Source organism: Bos taurus, chromosome 8 (assembly GCF_002263795.3).
Source record: "Bos taurus isolate L1 Dominette 01449 registration number 42190680 breed Hereford chromosome 8, ARS-UCD2.0, whole genome shotgun sequence".
NCBI lineage: Eukaryota > Metazoa > Chordata > Mammalia > Artiodactyla > Bovidae > Bos > Bos taurus.
Window position 1 is genome coordinate 79,186,368 of NC_037335.1, and position 18,609 is coordinate 79,204,976.

The 18,609-nt window shown below is 34.3% G+C and overlaps 1 protein-coding gene across 7 annotated transcripts in view; it reads left to right on the top strand.

Moving 5' to 3' along the window:
• NAA35 (N-alpha-acetyltransferase 35, NatC auxiliary subunit) overlaps positions 1 to 18,609 on the top strand; it is an 88,077-nt gene that overhangs the window by 18,634 nt on the left and 50,834 nt on the right. For all 7 annotated transcript variants that reach the window (XM_005210379.5, XM_005210380.5, XM_059888975.1 and 4 more), the window contains 8 exons: positions 3,181 to 3,295; positions 4,074 to 4,148; positions 5,996 to 6,163; positions 14,177 to 14,243; positions 14,323 to 14,366; positions 15,573 to 15,623; positions 16,285 to 16,368; positions 17,201 to 17,315. In XM_005210379.5, the coding sequence (XP_005210436.2) occupies positions 3,181 to 3,295; positions 4,074 to 4,148; positions 5,996 to 6,163; positions 14,177 to 14,243; positions 14,323 to 14,366; positions 15,573 to 15,623; positions 16,285 to 16,368; positions 17,201 to 17,315 (719 nt within the window). The remainder of the gene's footprint in view (positions 1 to 3,180; positions 3,296 to 4,073; positions 4,149 to 5,995; positions 6,164 to 14,176; positions 14,244 to 14,322; positions 14,367 to 15,572; positions 15,624 to 16,284; positions 16,369 to 17,200; positions 17,316 to 18,609) is intronic.

Here is an 18,609-nt window from a genome sequence, read left to right on the forward strand (position 1 = left end):
CATTATAACTCGGCTCAAACATATCTTTATTCATGAAAATAGAAACCATTACAATCAACACATTTTTGCCAATGAGAAATAAGTTTATTTCTGTAGCATAAAAATCCATGCTTTGGGACTCAGCAAACTTTTGGAAAGCCTCCTGCTGGTTGCAGAAGCATTTTCCCTGCATTAAGTTGTAGAGATGCTTGAAGAAGTGGTAGTCAATTGGCAAGAGGTCAAATGAATATGGTGGATGAGGCAAAACTTTGTAGCCCGGTTCCTTCAACTTTTGAAGCATTGGTTGTGTGATGTGTGGTCAGGCATTGTGGAGAAAAAGTGGCCCCATTCTGTTGACTAGTGCTGGCTGCAGGTGTTGCAGTTTTTGGTGCATCTCATCAGTTGGTTGAGCATACTTCACAGATGTAATGGTTTCACTGGGATTCAGGAAGCGCTCGTGGATCAGACTGGCAGCAGACTGCCAAACAGTGATGGTGACCTTTTTTTGGTACAGATTTGGCTTTGGAAAGTACTTTGGAGCTTCTTCTCAACCACTGAGCTGGTCATCGTTGGAAGTTGTATACAGTCGACTTTTTGTAGCACATCACAATCCGATCGTTGTTGCACAGAATAAAAGGAGATAACACTTAAGAATGCTGATTTTTTTTATTTTTGGTCAGCTCCTGAGACACCTACTTATTGAGCTTTTTCCACCTTCCCAATTTGCTTCAAATGCCAAACCACCATAGCATGGTCGTCGTTGAGTTCTTCAGCACCTTCTCCTATAGTTGTAAGAGGATCAGCTTCGATGATGCTCTCAGTTGCTAGCTGTCAACTTCCAACGGCCAGCCACTGTGCTTCTCAACTTCAAGGCTCTCATCTCCTTTGCAAAACTTCTTGAACCACCACTGTACTGTACATCTGTTATGAGTTCATAGGCCAACTGCATTGTCAATGTTGCAAGTTGTCTCTGCTTTACCACCCATTTTGAACTCAGGAAAATAGCTCAGATTTTCTTTTTGTCTTAACATCATTTCCCTAGTCTAAAATACATATAAAATAAACATCAAGTTGTAAGTCATTAGCAAAAAAATGCAAAGTGAGAAGTGTGCATTAAAATGATGTATAACATAATCACATTTATTTAAGAATATTTTCTAGTATCAGCAATTTCAGTAGCATCAGTTCAGTTCAGTTCAGTTGCTCAGTCATATCCGACTCTTTGTGACTTCATGGACTGCAGTGTACCAGGCTTCCCTGTTCATCACCAGTTCCCGGAGTTTACTCAAACTCATGTCCATTGAGTCGGTGATGCCATCCAACCATCTCATGCTCTGTTGTCCCCTTCTCCTACTGCCTTCAGTCTTTCCCAGCATCAGGGTCTTTTCCAGTGAGTCAGTTTTTCCCATTAGGTGGCCAAAGTATTGGAGTTTCAGCTTCAGCATCAGTCCTTCCAGTGACTATTCAGGACTGTTTTCCTTTAGGATGGACTGGTTGGATCTCCTTGCAGTCCAAGGGACTCTCAAGAGTCTGCTCCAACATGTTCACAGTTCAAAAGCATCAATTCTTCGGCACTCAGCTTTCTTCACAGTCCAACTCTCATATCCATACATGACCACTGGAAAAACCATAGCCTTGACTAGACGGACCTTTGTTGGCAAAGTAATGTTTCTGCTTTTTATTATGCTGTTGAACTTTAAACAGCAGAGTTCAACAATGCAAAACCACAATTACTTTTCCACCAAGCTAATATATGTACCACATGTTCTTTATTGATTTATCTGTCAGTAAATATGTAGGCTGTTTCCATATCTTGGCTATTGTGAGTAGTGCTGCTGTGAATAAAGGGCTGCGTGTATCTTTGAATTAAAGTTTTGTCTGGATATATCCCAGGAGTGGGGTTGCTGGGTTATAGGGTAATTCTGTTTTTAGTTTTCTCAGTAACCTCCATACTGTTCTGCGTATTTACATATTTATGTACCAACTTTCTTACATACTTGCTTACCATACTTACGTACCAATTTACATTCCCACCAACACTGCAGGAAGGTTCCCTTTGTTTTATAGCCTCTATAGCATTTGTTGTTTGTAAAGTTTTTAATGATGGCCATTCTGACTGGTATGAGGTGGTATCTTGTAGTTTTCATTTGAAAATCACTAATTAGCAGTGTTGAGCATCTTTTTCATGTGCCTATTGGCCATTTGTATTTCTTCTTTGTAGAAATGTTTAGGTCTTCTGCCCATTTTTCAGTTGGATAGTTTTTATTGTTGTTGAGATGTATAAGCTATTTGTGTTTTGGAAATTAAGCCCTTGTTGGTTGCTTCATTTGCAAATATTATTTCCCATTCGGTAGGTTGTCTTTTTGTTTGTTGATGTTTTGTTTCATTTTGTTTATGGTTTCCTTTGCTGTGCAAAAACTTGTAAGTTTGATTGGATCCCATTTGTTTATTTTTCTTAATATCTTACTGCTGCTGCTTTTCTGAGAGAAATGATGTAGTGTAACATAGATAGATGTCTTTTATTTTCCTAGTAATTTATTGGCTTAGACTAAGCAAATTAGAAAGTCAGTAGCTTGATGGCCAATCATACTTTCTTTTAGGTTCTTCATTTTTCATATCTCAATTAAAGATATACTAACTGTTCAGGCCATACTGTATCACAGCTAATAAGCCACTAATACCAGACCATCAGGATTTCTTTTTTTTTTTTTTCTTATGTAATTGCCAAAACTTTGGGCATTATAGATGGTGATGTGCCAGCTTTTTAGACTTTCAAGATGTAAAGAAAATGAAAAATACCTGCAAGTTACATTTGATAATGATTATTCCAAACATACTTTTCTAAGTGTTAAATAAAGAAGGCAAAATGAAATCCATTGCTGATCAGTTGATCTCTTTTTTCCCCCAAATCTTCTAATGTGCAGAGTTTTTGAAGGAAGAACGAAAAACAGCTTTTCTTTTAATTCTTTTCCTATAGTGCATGTAAAATGATTTGAGTGACAAGTACATGGAAGGAATTTTATGTTGAAGGAGGATTATTTAATTGAAATAGAAGTGATAGCAAGTTGTGGAGACTAAATACCTAGAATAGGGTAGTTATTTGAAGTATTCAATACTGTAATGATTTTTGTACCATTGTGGGAATCTGGATAAGCTTATTGGTTCAAATATAATTTGTAGAGTCAATTTTTTTTATTGCAGATTTGGTCTTTTTGAAGCCATGTCTGCCATTGAAATGATGGATCCCAAGATGGATGCTGGCATGATTGGAAACCAAGTTAATCGAAAAGTTCTCAATTTTGAACAAGCTATCAAGGTTGTTACCATTGTGCCTTTTGTGTTTTATTATTTGTTATTCATATGTTAAAACATTTTGATTAATAATGGAAATCAAACTTAGTATATCAAATTTTCTTAAATGCATCTCGGGTATGTAAACAAGTTAGTTATCTGTCTGGAAGTTTTAACAAAGGTCTCATTAAAAGCTTGTTCTAAATTTGTATATGCATGCATTTTTAAAATTAATATTTGAAAGTGTTTTGAGTATAAATACCAAGGTAATTGATTAAGGATTAAATTTTAAATATATTAAATAAAATGCTTGTAGTGAACTAGAAATTTACTCAATGAGAATTGATTTAGAAGTTCATTCATAGTTGCCTCAGAGTTTAATTTTGCATAGTTTTTGAAGAAAGATATGTTAAATAAGTGGAAACTGTTAAAAAATTTATGACATACATCATTTTAAGGAAAATAAAAAAAAATTTTTTTTCTTTGTAAATAGTTTCAGTTCATTAAAATGCTTCATATTTATTAATGTTCAAAACTAATTTTAACTGTGCTTTTTAAATATTTGTTAGTTTGACTCATTTTTTTATAAAGGCCTTTATTCTATTTTATATTAGGCTTTTATTTTTAGTATTGACGACTTATTAAGATACATTATTTTTAAGAATACAGAGTTACTTCAACCCCTTAGTTTTATCAGATGATGAGATAGAGTTTTCTTAGAATTTATACTTTAAAATATTTACTGTACATAGTAACCATACATTTTTAAAAAGCTTATATGTCATATTTCCCCTTTCTTTTAGGATGGCACCATAAAAATTAAAGACCTCACCTTGCCTGAATTGATAGGGATAATGGATACATGCTTTTGCTGTTTGGTAAGAGTTAAGATAGCACTATTTGTTAATTTTAGAGCTGTGGCTTACTTGAATTACAGTTTGAAAGTATATACACCATCACTGAATATGAAATATATATAATTCTTGGCCTAGTAAGATGTATGTAAGATTATTAGGCTAAGTTATGCTCTAGGAAGCAGCTATTTTATCTTTTCATCTGGGTGATTTTAGGTTCTCATCTTCTGGAAGGATATTTTCTTTCCAAGAAAGATAATAATATACAGCCATTATCCAAAGTACCTTTTCTATTCTCCCGGTACCCAGGAAAACAAATCTGTAATTTAAAGGTTCTGTAAGTAAGCATGACATTTAACCAAAGAGAGTTTTGGATTGGCTTTGAAGAAATTTTTTTCCTATTCTAGGGAAAATTGAAGTAAACTGGCCATTTTATACTATGAGGAATTTTATTTATTTATTTATATATGTGTACTGGATAGATTGTCTTCCTAGACAGTGTGGTTTAATTGTGGGAAAACTCGCATGTGTACTGCTCTTCTCCTCCACCCCACCCCCACTTTCTGAGTGTCCCTTTCTTTTTTAAAGTTGATATTAAATCATTATTTTTAGACATAATATAAAATGTCTTCATTTGTGTGTCTGGTAAAATATTCATTGATTACCAGTGTGTATGAAGTATTTCTGTTAGGTGTTTTATGTGTATATTTTTTACTTTGGTCTTTTACATCAGCTCTGTGAGCGCTCTGGTATCATTCTTACCTATTTGCCTACTATTTGCCTGGAAGGGGCATAGTGAGAATCCTGATCCTTCCTGCAAAGCTCTTTCCCTCAGAAATATTTTTACTACTCTTTGGCCATTTGTAATTGTAGTAGAATAGGCTAAAAGGGGGCAAGATGGAGGATTTGTGTCAAAGTTGAGGAACAATTCTATAAGAGTATTGGGGCTGTATCTAAGTTTGGACTTTAATAGGCAGACAGTTTTTAGTCTGGAGAGTCTTCTGCACACTAGTAATACAAAATATGCATTTTAATTAAAGCAGTTTTCATGTGCATTTCTCATTTTGTAATGTAGTTTTCTTGCTCTATTGCAGAATTCTTAGACTAAGTAGAAATTAGAATAAACATGGGCAAATTATTTATGCTATTTCTTTATATGTAAGATGAGAAAAACACCACCTTTCTCAAAGTGTTAGGGAAAAAATGAGATAAGATACATGCAAAATACCTAGCATAGTACTCAAATATCATAGATTACTCAGTTTTGGTTGCAGTTCTTCTGGCTTCTAGCTCAGGGTACTTGGCCCATGGTAGTCACTCAGTAGAATAGTATTGCATGATTATTTTTGTGCTTTAGAATGATCCTTCTTATTGGGAGTATTGAAGTAGAGGTGGGAGGCAGGAAAACAGTTGGCTAGTTTCTTGTGGTAATCTAGGTGTGATATGAATCTCTTGACTGGATTAGTAGTAGTTCAGATGAAAAAGAAGAGTTGAATGAGTGGCTAAGAACCTGGTTGGCTCTAAAATTGAGAATTCCTTAATTTCATGGGTTTTTATTTACTACATTGTAATAGAATTAATAGTGTTTGGATATGAAGTAAGGAGGGACTCTAATTTCATTAATCTCTAAATATTTTGCAAACTGAATTATATAATAAAAGAATGCTTTCCATATCTATAACTTTTGGGTAATCATATTTTTAATTCTTGGAAGACTTTGGTCAATGAAAATGGATTCAGACGCTTTTCTTTTCTGATCTTCCTTTTAATCTTCTTTTAAGTCTTGTGACTAATCATATTTATTTGGGTCTGTGTCTGGCCTCTGTTGAATCAGACTTTTCAGACTTGTGCATTCTTTTATTTCTTTATAGATAACGTGGTTAGAAGGCCATTCCTTGGCACAGACAGTATTTACGTGCCTTTACATTCATAATCCAGATTTTATAGAAGATCCTGCCATGAAAGCTTTTGCTCTGGGTATCTTGAAAATCTGTGACATTGCAAGGGAAAAAGTAAATAAAGCTGCTGTTTTTGAAGAGGTAAGATTTTGTTATTTAAGAATTCCTGAAATTCATTGGCCACCTTCATCTTAATATGTATTCCGTCAGTACCATTCATTGAATATTCATTATGTACAGAGATACTTACTCTGGATGTTGTGAGGATTCACAAAGAAAATAGAAGAGATAAGCTTGTCCCTTAAGTCTCTTATAAATTATAAAAGTTAATTTCAGTCTTTGGAGGAAGGGAAAGGAAAACAAAAGTTATGAAGAATAGTTTAGAGTATAAACTTTTTCTTCCACTTAGTACCTCAAACTGAGGAAGTGTTTTACATTTTAGTCATAGAAAGCTTTTTCCATTTATCATTAAAAAAAATGATAATAAACTCTGTGTATTTTAAGGGGAGATGTGATAGCATTTGAAACTAAGTTATTTCTGTTTCTTTCATTTGTTGAAACCGTTAAGTTTCTTTTTCACACTGTTACTGATCCAGAATAAATATCTCAGGCTTCAGCAATGGTTCAGGGTGTAAAGCTTTTCTAAATTTACATTATATATGTGAGAAGAACAGCTAAGTATATGCCTGATGTGAGTTCCACATTTAAATGTGTGTCTTATGAGTTGTTTATGAAATACTAGGTATTTCTTAAACACTCATTGATTATTTAGCTATATATTTGAACTGATACAGGTAGAAAATCTTTAACATTTGGATGGAATTTTGTAAAAGATTAGTTTGAGTTAAAAAATGAGAAGAGACACACAAATTAAGTATTCCCAAAAGGACATTAAAAATCAGTGGGACAGCGAAAGGGTTTATTTACCAAATAGTTCTGGAATAATTGGTTGGCACCCTTGAAACTTACTTTATCAGCATTTTACATCTGCCTTAGTCCATTTATGTTGCCATAACAGAATACCGTAGCCTGGGATGGCTTACGAACAATTACTTATTTCTCATAGTTCTGGAGGCTGAGAAGTCTAGGATCAAGGCATCAGCAGATTTGGTGCCTGGTGAGGGCCTGCTTCCTGGTTCCTCTTTTAACTATGGCCTCACAAGGCAGAAGGAGGGGTGGGGAGTTCTCTGGAGTCTCTTTTATAAGGACACTAAGCTCAACATTCAGAAAACTAAGATCATGGCATCTGGTCCTATCACTTCATGGGAAATAGATGGGGAAACAGTGGAAACAATGTCAGACTTTATTTTTGGGGGCTCCAAAATCACTGCAGATGGTGATTGCAGCCATGAAATTAAAAGACGCTTACTCCTTGGAAGGAAAGTTATGACCAACCTAGATAGCATATTCAAAAGCAGAGACATTACTTTGGCAACAAAGGTCCTTCTAGTCAAGGCTATGGTTTTTCCAGTGGTCATGTATGGATGTGAGAGTTGGACTGTGAAGAAAGCTGAGCATCAAAGAATTGATGCTCTTGAACTGTGGTGTTGAACTGTGGTGTTGGAGAAGACTCTTGAGGATCCCTTAGACTGCAAGGAGATCCAACTAGTCCATTCTAAAGGAGATCAGTCGTGGGTGTTCTTTGGAAGGAATGATGCTAAAGCTGAAACTCCAGTACTTTGGCCACCTCATGCGAAGAGTGACTCATTGGAAAAGACTGATACTGGGAGGGATTGGGGGCAGGAGGAGAAGGGGACGACAGAGGATGAGATGGCTGGATGGCATCACTGACTCAATGGATGTGAGTTTGAGTGAACTCCGGGAGTTTTTGATGGACAGGGAGGCCTGGCGTGCTGCAGTTCATGGGGTCGCAAAGAGTCGGACATGACTGAGTGACTGACTGAATCTCATTTGAGGGTCCCACCCTCATGGATCTTCTAAAGGATCCATCACCCAGCACTATTATGTTGGAGGTTGTTTCAACATAAATTTTGAGGGCACCCAGTCAGTCTATTGGTTGATATGTCTTAAGTTTCAGTCTGTAGGTTCCCTCTCTTTTTTATTTTTTTAAGCCTTGCAACTCGTTGTTGAAAGAACTCTCCCAAAGGCTCCACCTCCAATTGCTATCACATTGGGCATTAGAACTTCATATATGAATTTGGGAGTGGGAGAGGGACACAAACATTCAGTTTATAACAACGTCAAAGTAAATTGTAGAGAGAGAAAATGTTTTAGATATAAAATTTGCTTAAAAATCAGAAGGCAGTTTATAGAAATAAAATGGTCATTAAATGTAAGATGTTTAACCTCATATTAGAAACGCAAGTTAAAACTGTGAGATACCATTTTTTTTTTACCTATAATAGGCACTGACATGCTAGGGGGATGTGTGTGTGTGTGTAGGATATGAATAGTCATTGTTTTCCTTTTTTTTTTAACTTTAAAAAATTTTAGTTGATTTGGAAATGTTTTCCAAATAACAGCAGTTAACAGTGATAGCACCAAGAACACTCAGATTCAGCTGCTGTTAACCTATCATGTCATTTTTCGCTTTTTCTCTCATGTATGTATGTATATATGTATCTTTTTCCAAACTATTGGCAAGTGAGCTGTGTACATTTTGATCTTCTTCTCTGAGGCTTCCCTGGTGGCTGAGAGATTAAAGTGTCTGCCTGCAATGCAGGAGACTCTGGTTCGATCCCTGGGTCGGGAAGATCCCCTGGAGAAGGAAATGGCAATCCACTCTAGTATTCTTGCCTGGAGAATCCCATGGAGGGAGGAGCCTGGTAGGCTACAGGCCACGGGGTTGCAGAGTCGGACACGACTGAGCTACTTCACTGAGACACGTCAATATGCACCTCATAAGGAAAAGGACACGCTCATACACAACTACAGCGCAGTGATCTACCTCAGCAAATCTATGATACCACTCCACTACCTACCCGTATTCTCTTTCTGTCAGTTGACTTAGTAAACGTCCTTAGTGTTTTTTCTCTACAGTGTGGGATCCAGTCTGACCATGTCCTACATCTAGTTGCATATCTCTTTAGTGTCCTTTAGTTTACAACAGTTCCTCATCCTTTGTCTCTAATGACATTGGTATTTTTGGAAAACATAGCCCTCTCCTGCTTTCCTTATTTAATAGAATGTTCCTTACTTGGGGCTTGTCTACTCTTTCCTCATGATTAGATTTATATTATGCAGTCCTGGCTGGAATATGACATGAGTAATAATGTGTCCTTTTTATGGTTTCATATCTGAGACATAGACTGTCCATTTGTCCCTCCATGGTAATGTGACTTTTTCACCCCATCAAGGTGCTTTCTGATTACTATATGGTTACTTAAAAAAAAATTATTGATGTGTAGTTTATTTACATTGCTGTGTCAATTTCTGCTACACATCATAGTGATGCAGTTATACAGTTATACATGTATTTACACATTCTTTTTCATATTATTTTCCTTTATGGTTTATCACAGGATATTGAATATAGTTCCCTGTGCTAGACAATAGGACTTTGTTGTTTATCTGTCCTGTGTATAATAGTTTGCATCTGCTAATCCCACACTCCCAGTCCATCCCTCCCCTGCCCTCCTTGGTAACCATGAGACTGTTTTCTATGTCTGTGAGTCTGTTTCTCTTTCATATGTAAGTTCGTGTCATATCTTAGATTTCACTTATAAGTGACATCATTTGGTATTTGTCTTTTCTGATTTACTTCATTTGGGTAGATAATCTCTAGGTCCATGCATGTTGTTGCAAATGGTATTTCATTCTTTTTTATGGCTGAATCGTACTCCGTTGTGCATATATGTGTGTGTATGTGTGTATATATACACAGACATACACACACACTACATCTTCTTTATCCATTCATCTGTCAATGGATATTTATGTTGTTTCCTTGTCTTGCCCATTGTAAATAGTGCTGCAGTGAGCATTGGGGTGCCTGTATGTTTTGAATTATAGTTTTGTCCAGATATATGGCCAGGAGTGGGATTGCAGGATCACATGGCAACTCTGCTTTTAGTTATTTTGAGAAGCCTCCATACTGTTTTCCATAGTGCCTGCACCAGTTCACATTTTCATGGTTACTGTTTTTAATCTTGTGTATATAGTAAGCAATATGTAGGGAAACTCTTTAAGATCACATAAATATCCTGCTTATTAAAAATCTCTCCATATATATGTAGTATCCATTCACAGTACTTGCTTGGACTAATCTTAGTGTGTTGACTTTAAAATGATGATTTTGAATTCCAGCACTCTTTCCACATTTATTAGTTAGGACAGGATTGTACCATAAACAAAGATTCATGCATTTTTGATGGGAGTGTAAATTCTACAACTTTTTAAAAGAGTAGTTTGGTACTATCTATGATTTAAAATGCTTGTCTTGTTTCGTCAGTTTCAGTTTTAGGAATTTAGCCTATAAATATATTCAAGCTTATCGCCAAAGATCTATGTTCAAGGACATGAGGTGTAGCGTTTGTAGTAACTAAAGTCTGGAAACTAATGTCCATCAGTACAAGACGTTAAATGACACTACCCTCACTTACTGCCAAATAAGTGTTTTGCGCCCTTTACAAAGGAGGGGGTAGGCTTACTTATACAAATTAGATCTCCAAATTAATGTAAAATATGTTTGTTCATTTTTGTTCTTTTTTTAAAAAGAGGTAGTTAGTTAAATCATCATACACAAGAAAATAACTAAGGTATTGAGGATCAGAGTATATACTTGTTTGTATTGTAATTTTTATTATATACCTGTATTACTTTCTAAGTAAACAAAAAATTTTTATAATTTTTTCAGTTCAAATTTCTGCATACTCTCTGGATGAAGGACTTAGTAAGAGATGAAAGAAATCCTAAAGAAAAGGACTAATAGGAGAAAAGCTGATAGAAAAAATTCTTAGGAAAAATACAAAAAAAAAAGTCAGTTTTGGTGTATTAAAATCCCATTCAAATAAAGATGAGAGTAAAACCCAAATGAATAAATGGTAGTAAAATAAATAGCTTATTCATAGAGGAACGTTATCAAATGGTCATAACATTTAAAAAATTTAGGCTCAGTGTAATCCAAGAAAATCTAATAGTTCACTTTTCATCTACACGGTATTTAAAATAAGGATATATATTTTACTAGTGAGAGTATGCATTAACATAGCTGCTTTGGAAAACAATTTAGCGGTGTATATATCAAAAGTTTTAAACTTACTGATAACCATTTAAAATAGTTAGTTCACCTTTAGAACTCAGCCTTAAAGAAATTATTAGGCATATGGACACTTAATGCCCAAATACATTAATCAGAGTTTTTAATAGTGAAAATTGGTGTTGATCAAAATACTACCATTAGGGTTATGGTTGAAATAAACTGTGCTTACTGTATCATATATAATAATGATTATGTGTAATGAATATAGAGAGATGACAGTATTTAATATCATGGGAAAATGCATACTTTAAAAGATTAAGAAGGCAGCACACAGTGTAACCAATGATGTAAAACTAAATCTGGAGAAACAAAAGTTAGTTCCTAGTCTGGAAAGATATTTTTCTTGTTTTGTTAAACTTTTCAGATAGTTCAGATGAATTTGTCTCAGTTTGGTAATTTAAAAAAAGTTAATTGCCTAGTAAAATCCTTTAGAGGCCTGGTAATGAATAAATAATGAATGACTTAAAATCAACAAATAATTTGTTTGAAATGGATGCTTCTGAAGTTCCTAATGATTATGTATTATGTCTCTGCTTTGTTTTTACTCCTAAACTGGAGACATTCTCATTTGCCCAAAGAAATTTCTTTTAATATGTTGCTCATGTGCAAAATGGGAACCACAGTTCCCCTATCAAATGGCTTTTCTTCTGTCTTGCAAAATGATGTCTTTAGTGTTATCTTTGATTACTTTTTTTTTTTTTTAACCTCCTACATCCTGATTCTTTTACCTTGCGAATGTCTGAATCTGGCCACTGTTTTTTCTTCTCTGTAGCCCACAAAGTGTATAATGAAAAAGTACAGTGGTCTCCTCTTTCTTTATCCATTCATAATAATCAATTCTTTTAGCTTTTTCCTACAGTTTCCATATTTCTGTATAATAGGCTAATATTCTAGTTTCTAGGTTTAAGAATTTATCAACCTTTAGGTAGTGTATAGCATCAAATTTTTAGTGTATACTTAGCATTCATATATTACCTTCTCCCTCACTCCAAATAATAATTCAGTTTATGTTAAATCACTCACTACAGATATTATTGTGACTGTATAAATATTAATGACAGATGAGCCAGAGTAGTGTATGCTTCTTTTACTCATACAAATTTTTTTTCTTAAAGGCAGTAACTACTATTTCTTTTGAGTTTGCTTAGTTTTCTATGTCCTTCTTCCTTTCCCATTATTATTAAACTATCAGATAATCTGTATATTTTATCATGTATATATACATCCAGTAATATACAATTCTTTTTTAATATTCTTCTTTGTTCTCTAGCTGGCTCATTTGCTTTCTAGCCCCCGTGCGTAGCTGTCATCCCAGGTTTCTCTGCATTGTTCTTCTGGAAATTCCACTTCCCTCTCTCTTTGTTAGATCCCTAGTTACCTGGATCTTATGCCTGTATTGTTCGTAGTTTATAACCTTGCTTGTTCAGTACCTCCAGTTTCTTTGGGGAGACAGGGAAGGGATTTTTCTTTGAGACCTTGTATCTCTGAAAATGTTTTCCCTACCCTTTCACCTGGTCGATGGTTTGGCTATAGTAGACTTCTAGGCTGGAAAATAATTTTCCTCTGAATTTTGAAGGCATTGTTCCTGCTGCCTCCCCAAGCCAGGGGCACCGGGACCCTGATTCCCTCCGTGCGGCGCTTAGTCTGGGCGGGGAAGCACCAGCTTGGGAATGCAGCCTGGGGCGCTTCACTGATTTAGAATTCCAGTGTTACCATCCTGATTCTTGACTCCTGTTTTCTCTTCGGAAACATTTAGGGTTTATCTTTTTAGTGACCATACTTTAGACTTCGTCTTTGTCACCCCTTATGATCTTTGAAGCATGAAGCATGCCACCACCTCTGTTTCTAAATTATTTGTGTTCTGATTCCTGCGGTTCTTCACTCCTACTTGAATAATGGAATGGATAGGAGTGCCTTTTAGGAATGTGGTAAACACTATGAAAGTTCGTATTTACACGTGTACAATTTGAGAATCCTATTTGATGTCCAAATAGAGATAAGAGTATAAGCTTCATCCAGAAGCTACGTTTATAGCTCTGTAATACAACCTGAGACTTAAAAGACCCAGTCTTGTGAGGCATACAATTCTACTGAGTTCTTTGAGACTGGGATATTTGTTTGTACTTCATTCTCTTTGTAAGGTTTAGTGTTTGACATGAATTGCATGCTTACTGATGTTTTTGTTGAGTCTGGAAATTTCTCTACAGTTCTGGCCACTGCTGTGAATGTCTGTTATTCCATTATATTAGACTTTTTTATACATTTTATAAGAATTGTAATATGGCAGAAACACTCCTGTATTAAAGCTTTTAACTTCTTAGCCAAAATCAGCCAGATGATCTTAAACTCTTCATAGTGGATCCAGCAAATGACTTAATTTGCTAATATCTCAGCAGTGTTTTAAATTATTTTGAGAGTGGGAACCCATATTTGAATCATTTTTTTCTTTACAGTGGTTTGAAGTGGGAATGTAGTTCTGCTGGCACTTTGAGTAATTCTGTTTGAAAAGCTTAACTTTTGTAGCCTAACAGTGTGTGAAAAGATGCATAAGTTTTGAAGAATGTTGTCTAAATTTTGCAACCTTGTCATCAAATGGTAATTTTTATGTATGTATTGTTCATCTGTAAATGTGAGAATTCTTTGTTGGTGGGAATAATTTGTAATATTATCGTAAGCATTGTTTTGCAGATGAACATATTAAATGCAAGTATGTTTAAATAGCCTAAGGATAAACAGTTGAAATTAAGGGTATAGAGATAGCATTAGAATGTGGTGTTTTCATGGTATGACTATAAAGAAAGTTGGGTGAATGATAGCAATATTGAGGTGACATTCTATTACCATGTCCTTTTAGCAAATAGTGATTTTGTAAGAGAAAAATGATAAAAGGTTTTGCTGCTATTCAAGGGCCTAATTATTGCTTTTCTATATAGGAAGATTTTCAGTCAATGACTTATGGATTTAAAATGGCTAACAGTGTGACAGATCTTCGAGTTACAGGTAAAACCATTTATAAAGGTAATTCACAAGTTTTACATTTGAATTTGTTTCCTCTTAAAATCATTGTCTCTATTTCTAGGCATGCTAAAAGATGTGGAGGATGACATGCAAAGAAGAGTAAAGGTATATTTTCTTTCTCTTTTCTTTAGTATAGGATATTTATATTCTTCTAAATGTCAGGTTAACTTTAGCTAATTACAAATAACTAGTAAGCAAATTACAAATAGCTAGGTAAGACTACCAAGTTCCTTTATGTATGCTATACCTTTTTTTGGTAATGAGTTTGAAGACTACTGGAGTGGTTTCTGATGAATTAATATTCCTTTCAAGTACTCAAAATTTAACCATTTAAAATTTTTTCAATTTTTTGCCACTGTTTTAGAATTTTAGTATGCTGTTTTAAGAATAGCATAAGATGCTAGAGTTTTAAATTCCTCAAAGGTAAGGATTATCTTTTTCACCTTTGTATTTTTAATGGTTAGGACAGTGTCTAGAACATAGTAGAAGAGTGGGATAAATAGTAGTTTCTCAAATCTGGTAAAAACCTATGAGCGACAGACACCCTTTGGCCAGATGACCATGATGATTTTGTTCTGATAGAGATTAAAAATGAAAAATTATATTTCTATTATTTTTTTTACACTTATATAACACAGCATGGTTGTCAAAACGGTTTTGCATTATTGTCTTATTTGATATTTACAGTTATTCAGTGTATTAGGCAATAAACTACACTTTCAAATGAAGAAAATAGAGCTCAAAAACACCAAGTAACCTGTCTTCAGTCTTCTTAAGGGCATGCCATTATTAAGTGTCAGTTCCAGGTCTAGAACCCAGATCTACCGGATCTTCGTGTGGTATTGCCTTTGGGTTTTGCCCGAATACTCAACCATGTGTAACATATATATTAAGAAGATTTTGTGTGTTAGTATAGAACTGATCAGTGTTTACCATGTGACTTTATGATGTGATTCTGTGAAGATCGCATTTCTTTTCTCTGGGTTAGTTTTGAGAACATCAGGAACTTCAGTTAATAGATCTTTTAAAAGAAAGAAGTACTGTGTACCATGTGCTTTTGCTTATATTATTCATTGTTTTGCTTTTGCTGTTTTTAATACCTTTTCCTTTGTGTGATCTTTATATCAAAATGAACTAAGTATAGTACTATTAGGTAAATAATTGATACAGCGTTTTCCTTCCAAATATTTGCTCCAAATAGATTATAGTGTATACTCAATAAATTAATTTATTCCTTTACCTTGTGTAATAATAATTTATGCTTTTATAGGCTTGTGTTGGTTTTAATTCACCTTTTTTTTAAAATTTTAGAGTACTCGAAGTCGACAAGGAGAAGAAAGAGACCCAGAAGTTGAACTAGAAGTAATTGAACTTATTTTCTGGTAGATAATATCAGAGAAGTCTGCCTCTTAATGTTGTAGTTTTATGAACTGCGTTATAATTTATGAAAGCCCTTTTTAAGGTATTTCTTTAAAAATTGGACATTACAAGGGAGTTTATGTCCCTTGTATTTATTTTGATAGAATTATAATACAACTCTTTCAGATACATGATTTCAGAGTTCTTCGATATTCCTATGAGGTACGTAGGAAGAAAAAATGATTTTTTTTTTTCTCATACGATCCACCAAAACTTGGCAGAAGTCAAGAACTTACATAATATCAAAATTTGTCAAACCTTTGTTGAGATCCTAAATTTTCTGTCTCTGCTTAAAGCATGTTTCTATCAGTCCTCTTAAAAATACTAATTAAATCAGTTTTGAAATAATAGTGTAACTCCTGACTTGGGAAAAAATCAGTCCTTGTGATACAGAACCTTTATTATATATTTCTGTTTCAGTAAAATAGGCGTCATTTTATTGTGTTTTACGCAGCTCATTTTCAGATATTTAAAAGCCTGTAAGTGAAGATATTTGTAAGGTATTAACACTGAGATTTAGAACTTAATATACTGTATTTCAAAACGAAATTTCTTTCACAAGGCTTTGCATCTTTTAACTTTTAGTCCTTTCTTATTTTTTTAGCACCAACAATGTTTAGCAGTATTCAGCAGAGTGAAATTTACTCGAGTGTTACTGACCGTGCTTATAGCCTTTACTAAGAAAGAGGTAAGGATATTTAATCTGTTCATTGTTTTTGTTTTTGATGGAATGCTTGATTTTGGTAGTTCTGAGACTTTTCTTTTGGAATGTATATGCACACATACAAAGCACTCAGCATTTGGTGTGTTTATGTCAGGATATCCCTGATGATTTTCTCCGAAAGCACATGAATTTTACATTGTGCCCTTAACATATCCATGACTGTTGTTGATATAAAAATAATGTATTGCTTATTAGTGGATATAATAGTAGAAGCTGAAATTGCTTCTCTGAAGTTAATTTGAGAAATTAAAAATGAGAATTTTAGGTAGGCTCTTCTTTCATTCAGTTAAATAATTAACTTAAGATTTGTATAGAACCTAAAACAGCCCTTAGATGGTGAATATTTGTGTGTATGTGTGTGTTTGTGTGTATTGTGTTAACTCAAGTAAATTACAGGCTAATTTGTGAATAGTTAATTTTGAGTACAGATCCAGCCCATACAAACTTCAGTAATTCTCTTTTTTAAATTTCACCTTGATGAATGACTTACAGTTTCTCATTTTCTAGTTGACTACATGTCTTTAGAAAAAAAAAAAAAAACCATGAGATTGGTAGAATAAACCAGAATGTTTCCTATTGTTTTTTAGTGGTTCCTACAAAGTATTGATATGAGTAAAAAAATTATTTCTGTCCTAACAGGATCTGGGCATCTTGTATTAAGTGAATAGTTTGTGAAAACCAATGTCATTACAACAAGCATTTAATAATTTCATTATTGTTTATAGGATTTTCCTATTTAATGTATATCTTTCAGTGAAAGAATATGTAAGAATGTTTTTGGTGATTTATTTGCTAGACCAGTGCTGTTGCAGAAGCTCAAAAATTGATGGTTCAAGCAGCAGATCTTCTTTCTGCCATTCATAATTCATTGCATCATGGTATCCAGGCCCAGAATGACACTACAAAAGGAGGTAATAGTCTGTTTTGTTCCTACTCTTTTTGTTGTTGTTTTTTCCCATCCCTGGTATATAGGGTTTGGTTTGTTCTAAAATATTGTTTGTCAGTCTATCCAAAACATTCTAACTTTGGGTTGTTTTGCTACATAGGCTTTTATATAGAGTGTTTATGGTCCCTTCTTTATGGTCATCCTTTTTCTTTAATCACCTCTCCACTTTACTGCTTTAAGAGGTCATCACCTCGATTTCAGTCTTCCCTGACTCTACCAAGCAGGCCTGGGTATTTTCTGTGGCCTCATTGTACTCACACATGCCTCTATTACATTTTTTTAGTATATCATATTATAGTTTACCTTGTAATTCCATGAGATTTTTAATACATCTGTGCCAGAGTCTCTTCTTTGTGTAATCCTGCAGTGCTTGGCACATTGTTGACACTCAGTAGATTTTATTCATGAACTATACCTTAAAAATAAAAGAGACAGTGTACCTTTATTATGAAAACTCCAACCAAGTTAACGCTTTAGTAATGTGCCGCAATTTTGGTTATCCTTAAAATTTGTTAAAATGAGATAACATTTATGTTTTTAAAATTAGTTTTTCACAGTTGTTGGTCTTCTGACCAGAAAGTCTAGTTTTTATTGATTCATATTCCTTTGCTTTTTTGCCTCCTTTCCTCCTTTTTCGAGAATAAGTTGTGGTATTCCCCTTCCCATGAATTTTTTCCTTACTCATACATTAGGTAGTGAAACAGTCCAAAGATAATTTGGCTTAGGCAATCAATATATAGATATCTTTATGGATAATAATTATTCTGAGCTTATAAATTCATTATTAATTCATTAAAATTTTATCATTTTCTACAGAAAAGGGAAAGATTAGGTGACTGTTAGATGACTGACTAGGAGGCATTCTGTAACTATGGGACATTAAAAAGTAAAAGTTTTTATGCATAGCAAGCTATCTAGTACATGTTTACAGAGAGGTTACCATTTCTACAACTCTTCAATACTTTGAAATCAAGTGCGAGAATACTTTATGAAAACCACTGTAAAATACATTGCTTCCAATTAGTTTGGTTGATTATGTATCAACAAGGTATTATGATGCAGACCAAGAGTCAAATGACTTGATTCTAATGCTTCTTTTTTTTGCCATATCTTTACTACATGGTTCGTTCTGGTCTATAACTGAGGATAATAATTGCCATGGGATCATTAGTTGCCCACATGTTTTGTGGCTTCCCTGTAGTTCAGATCAGTCAGCAGTTAAAACAAAAACATATGTGTATATTCTCAACTATTTCTCT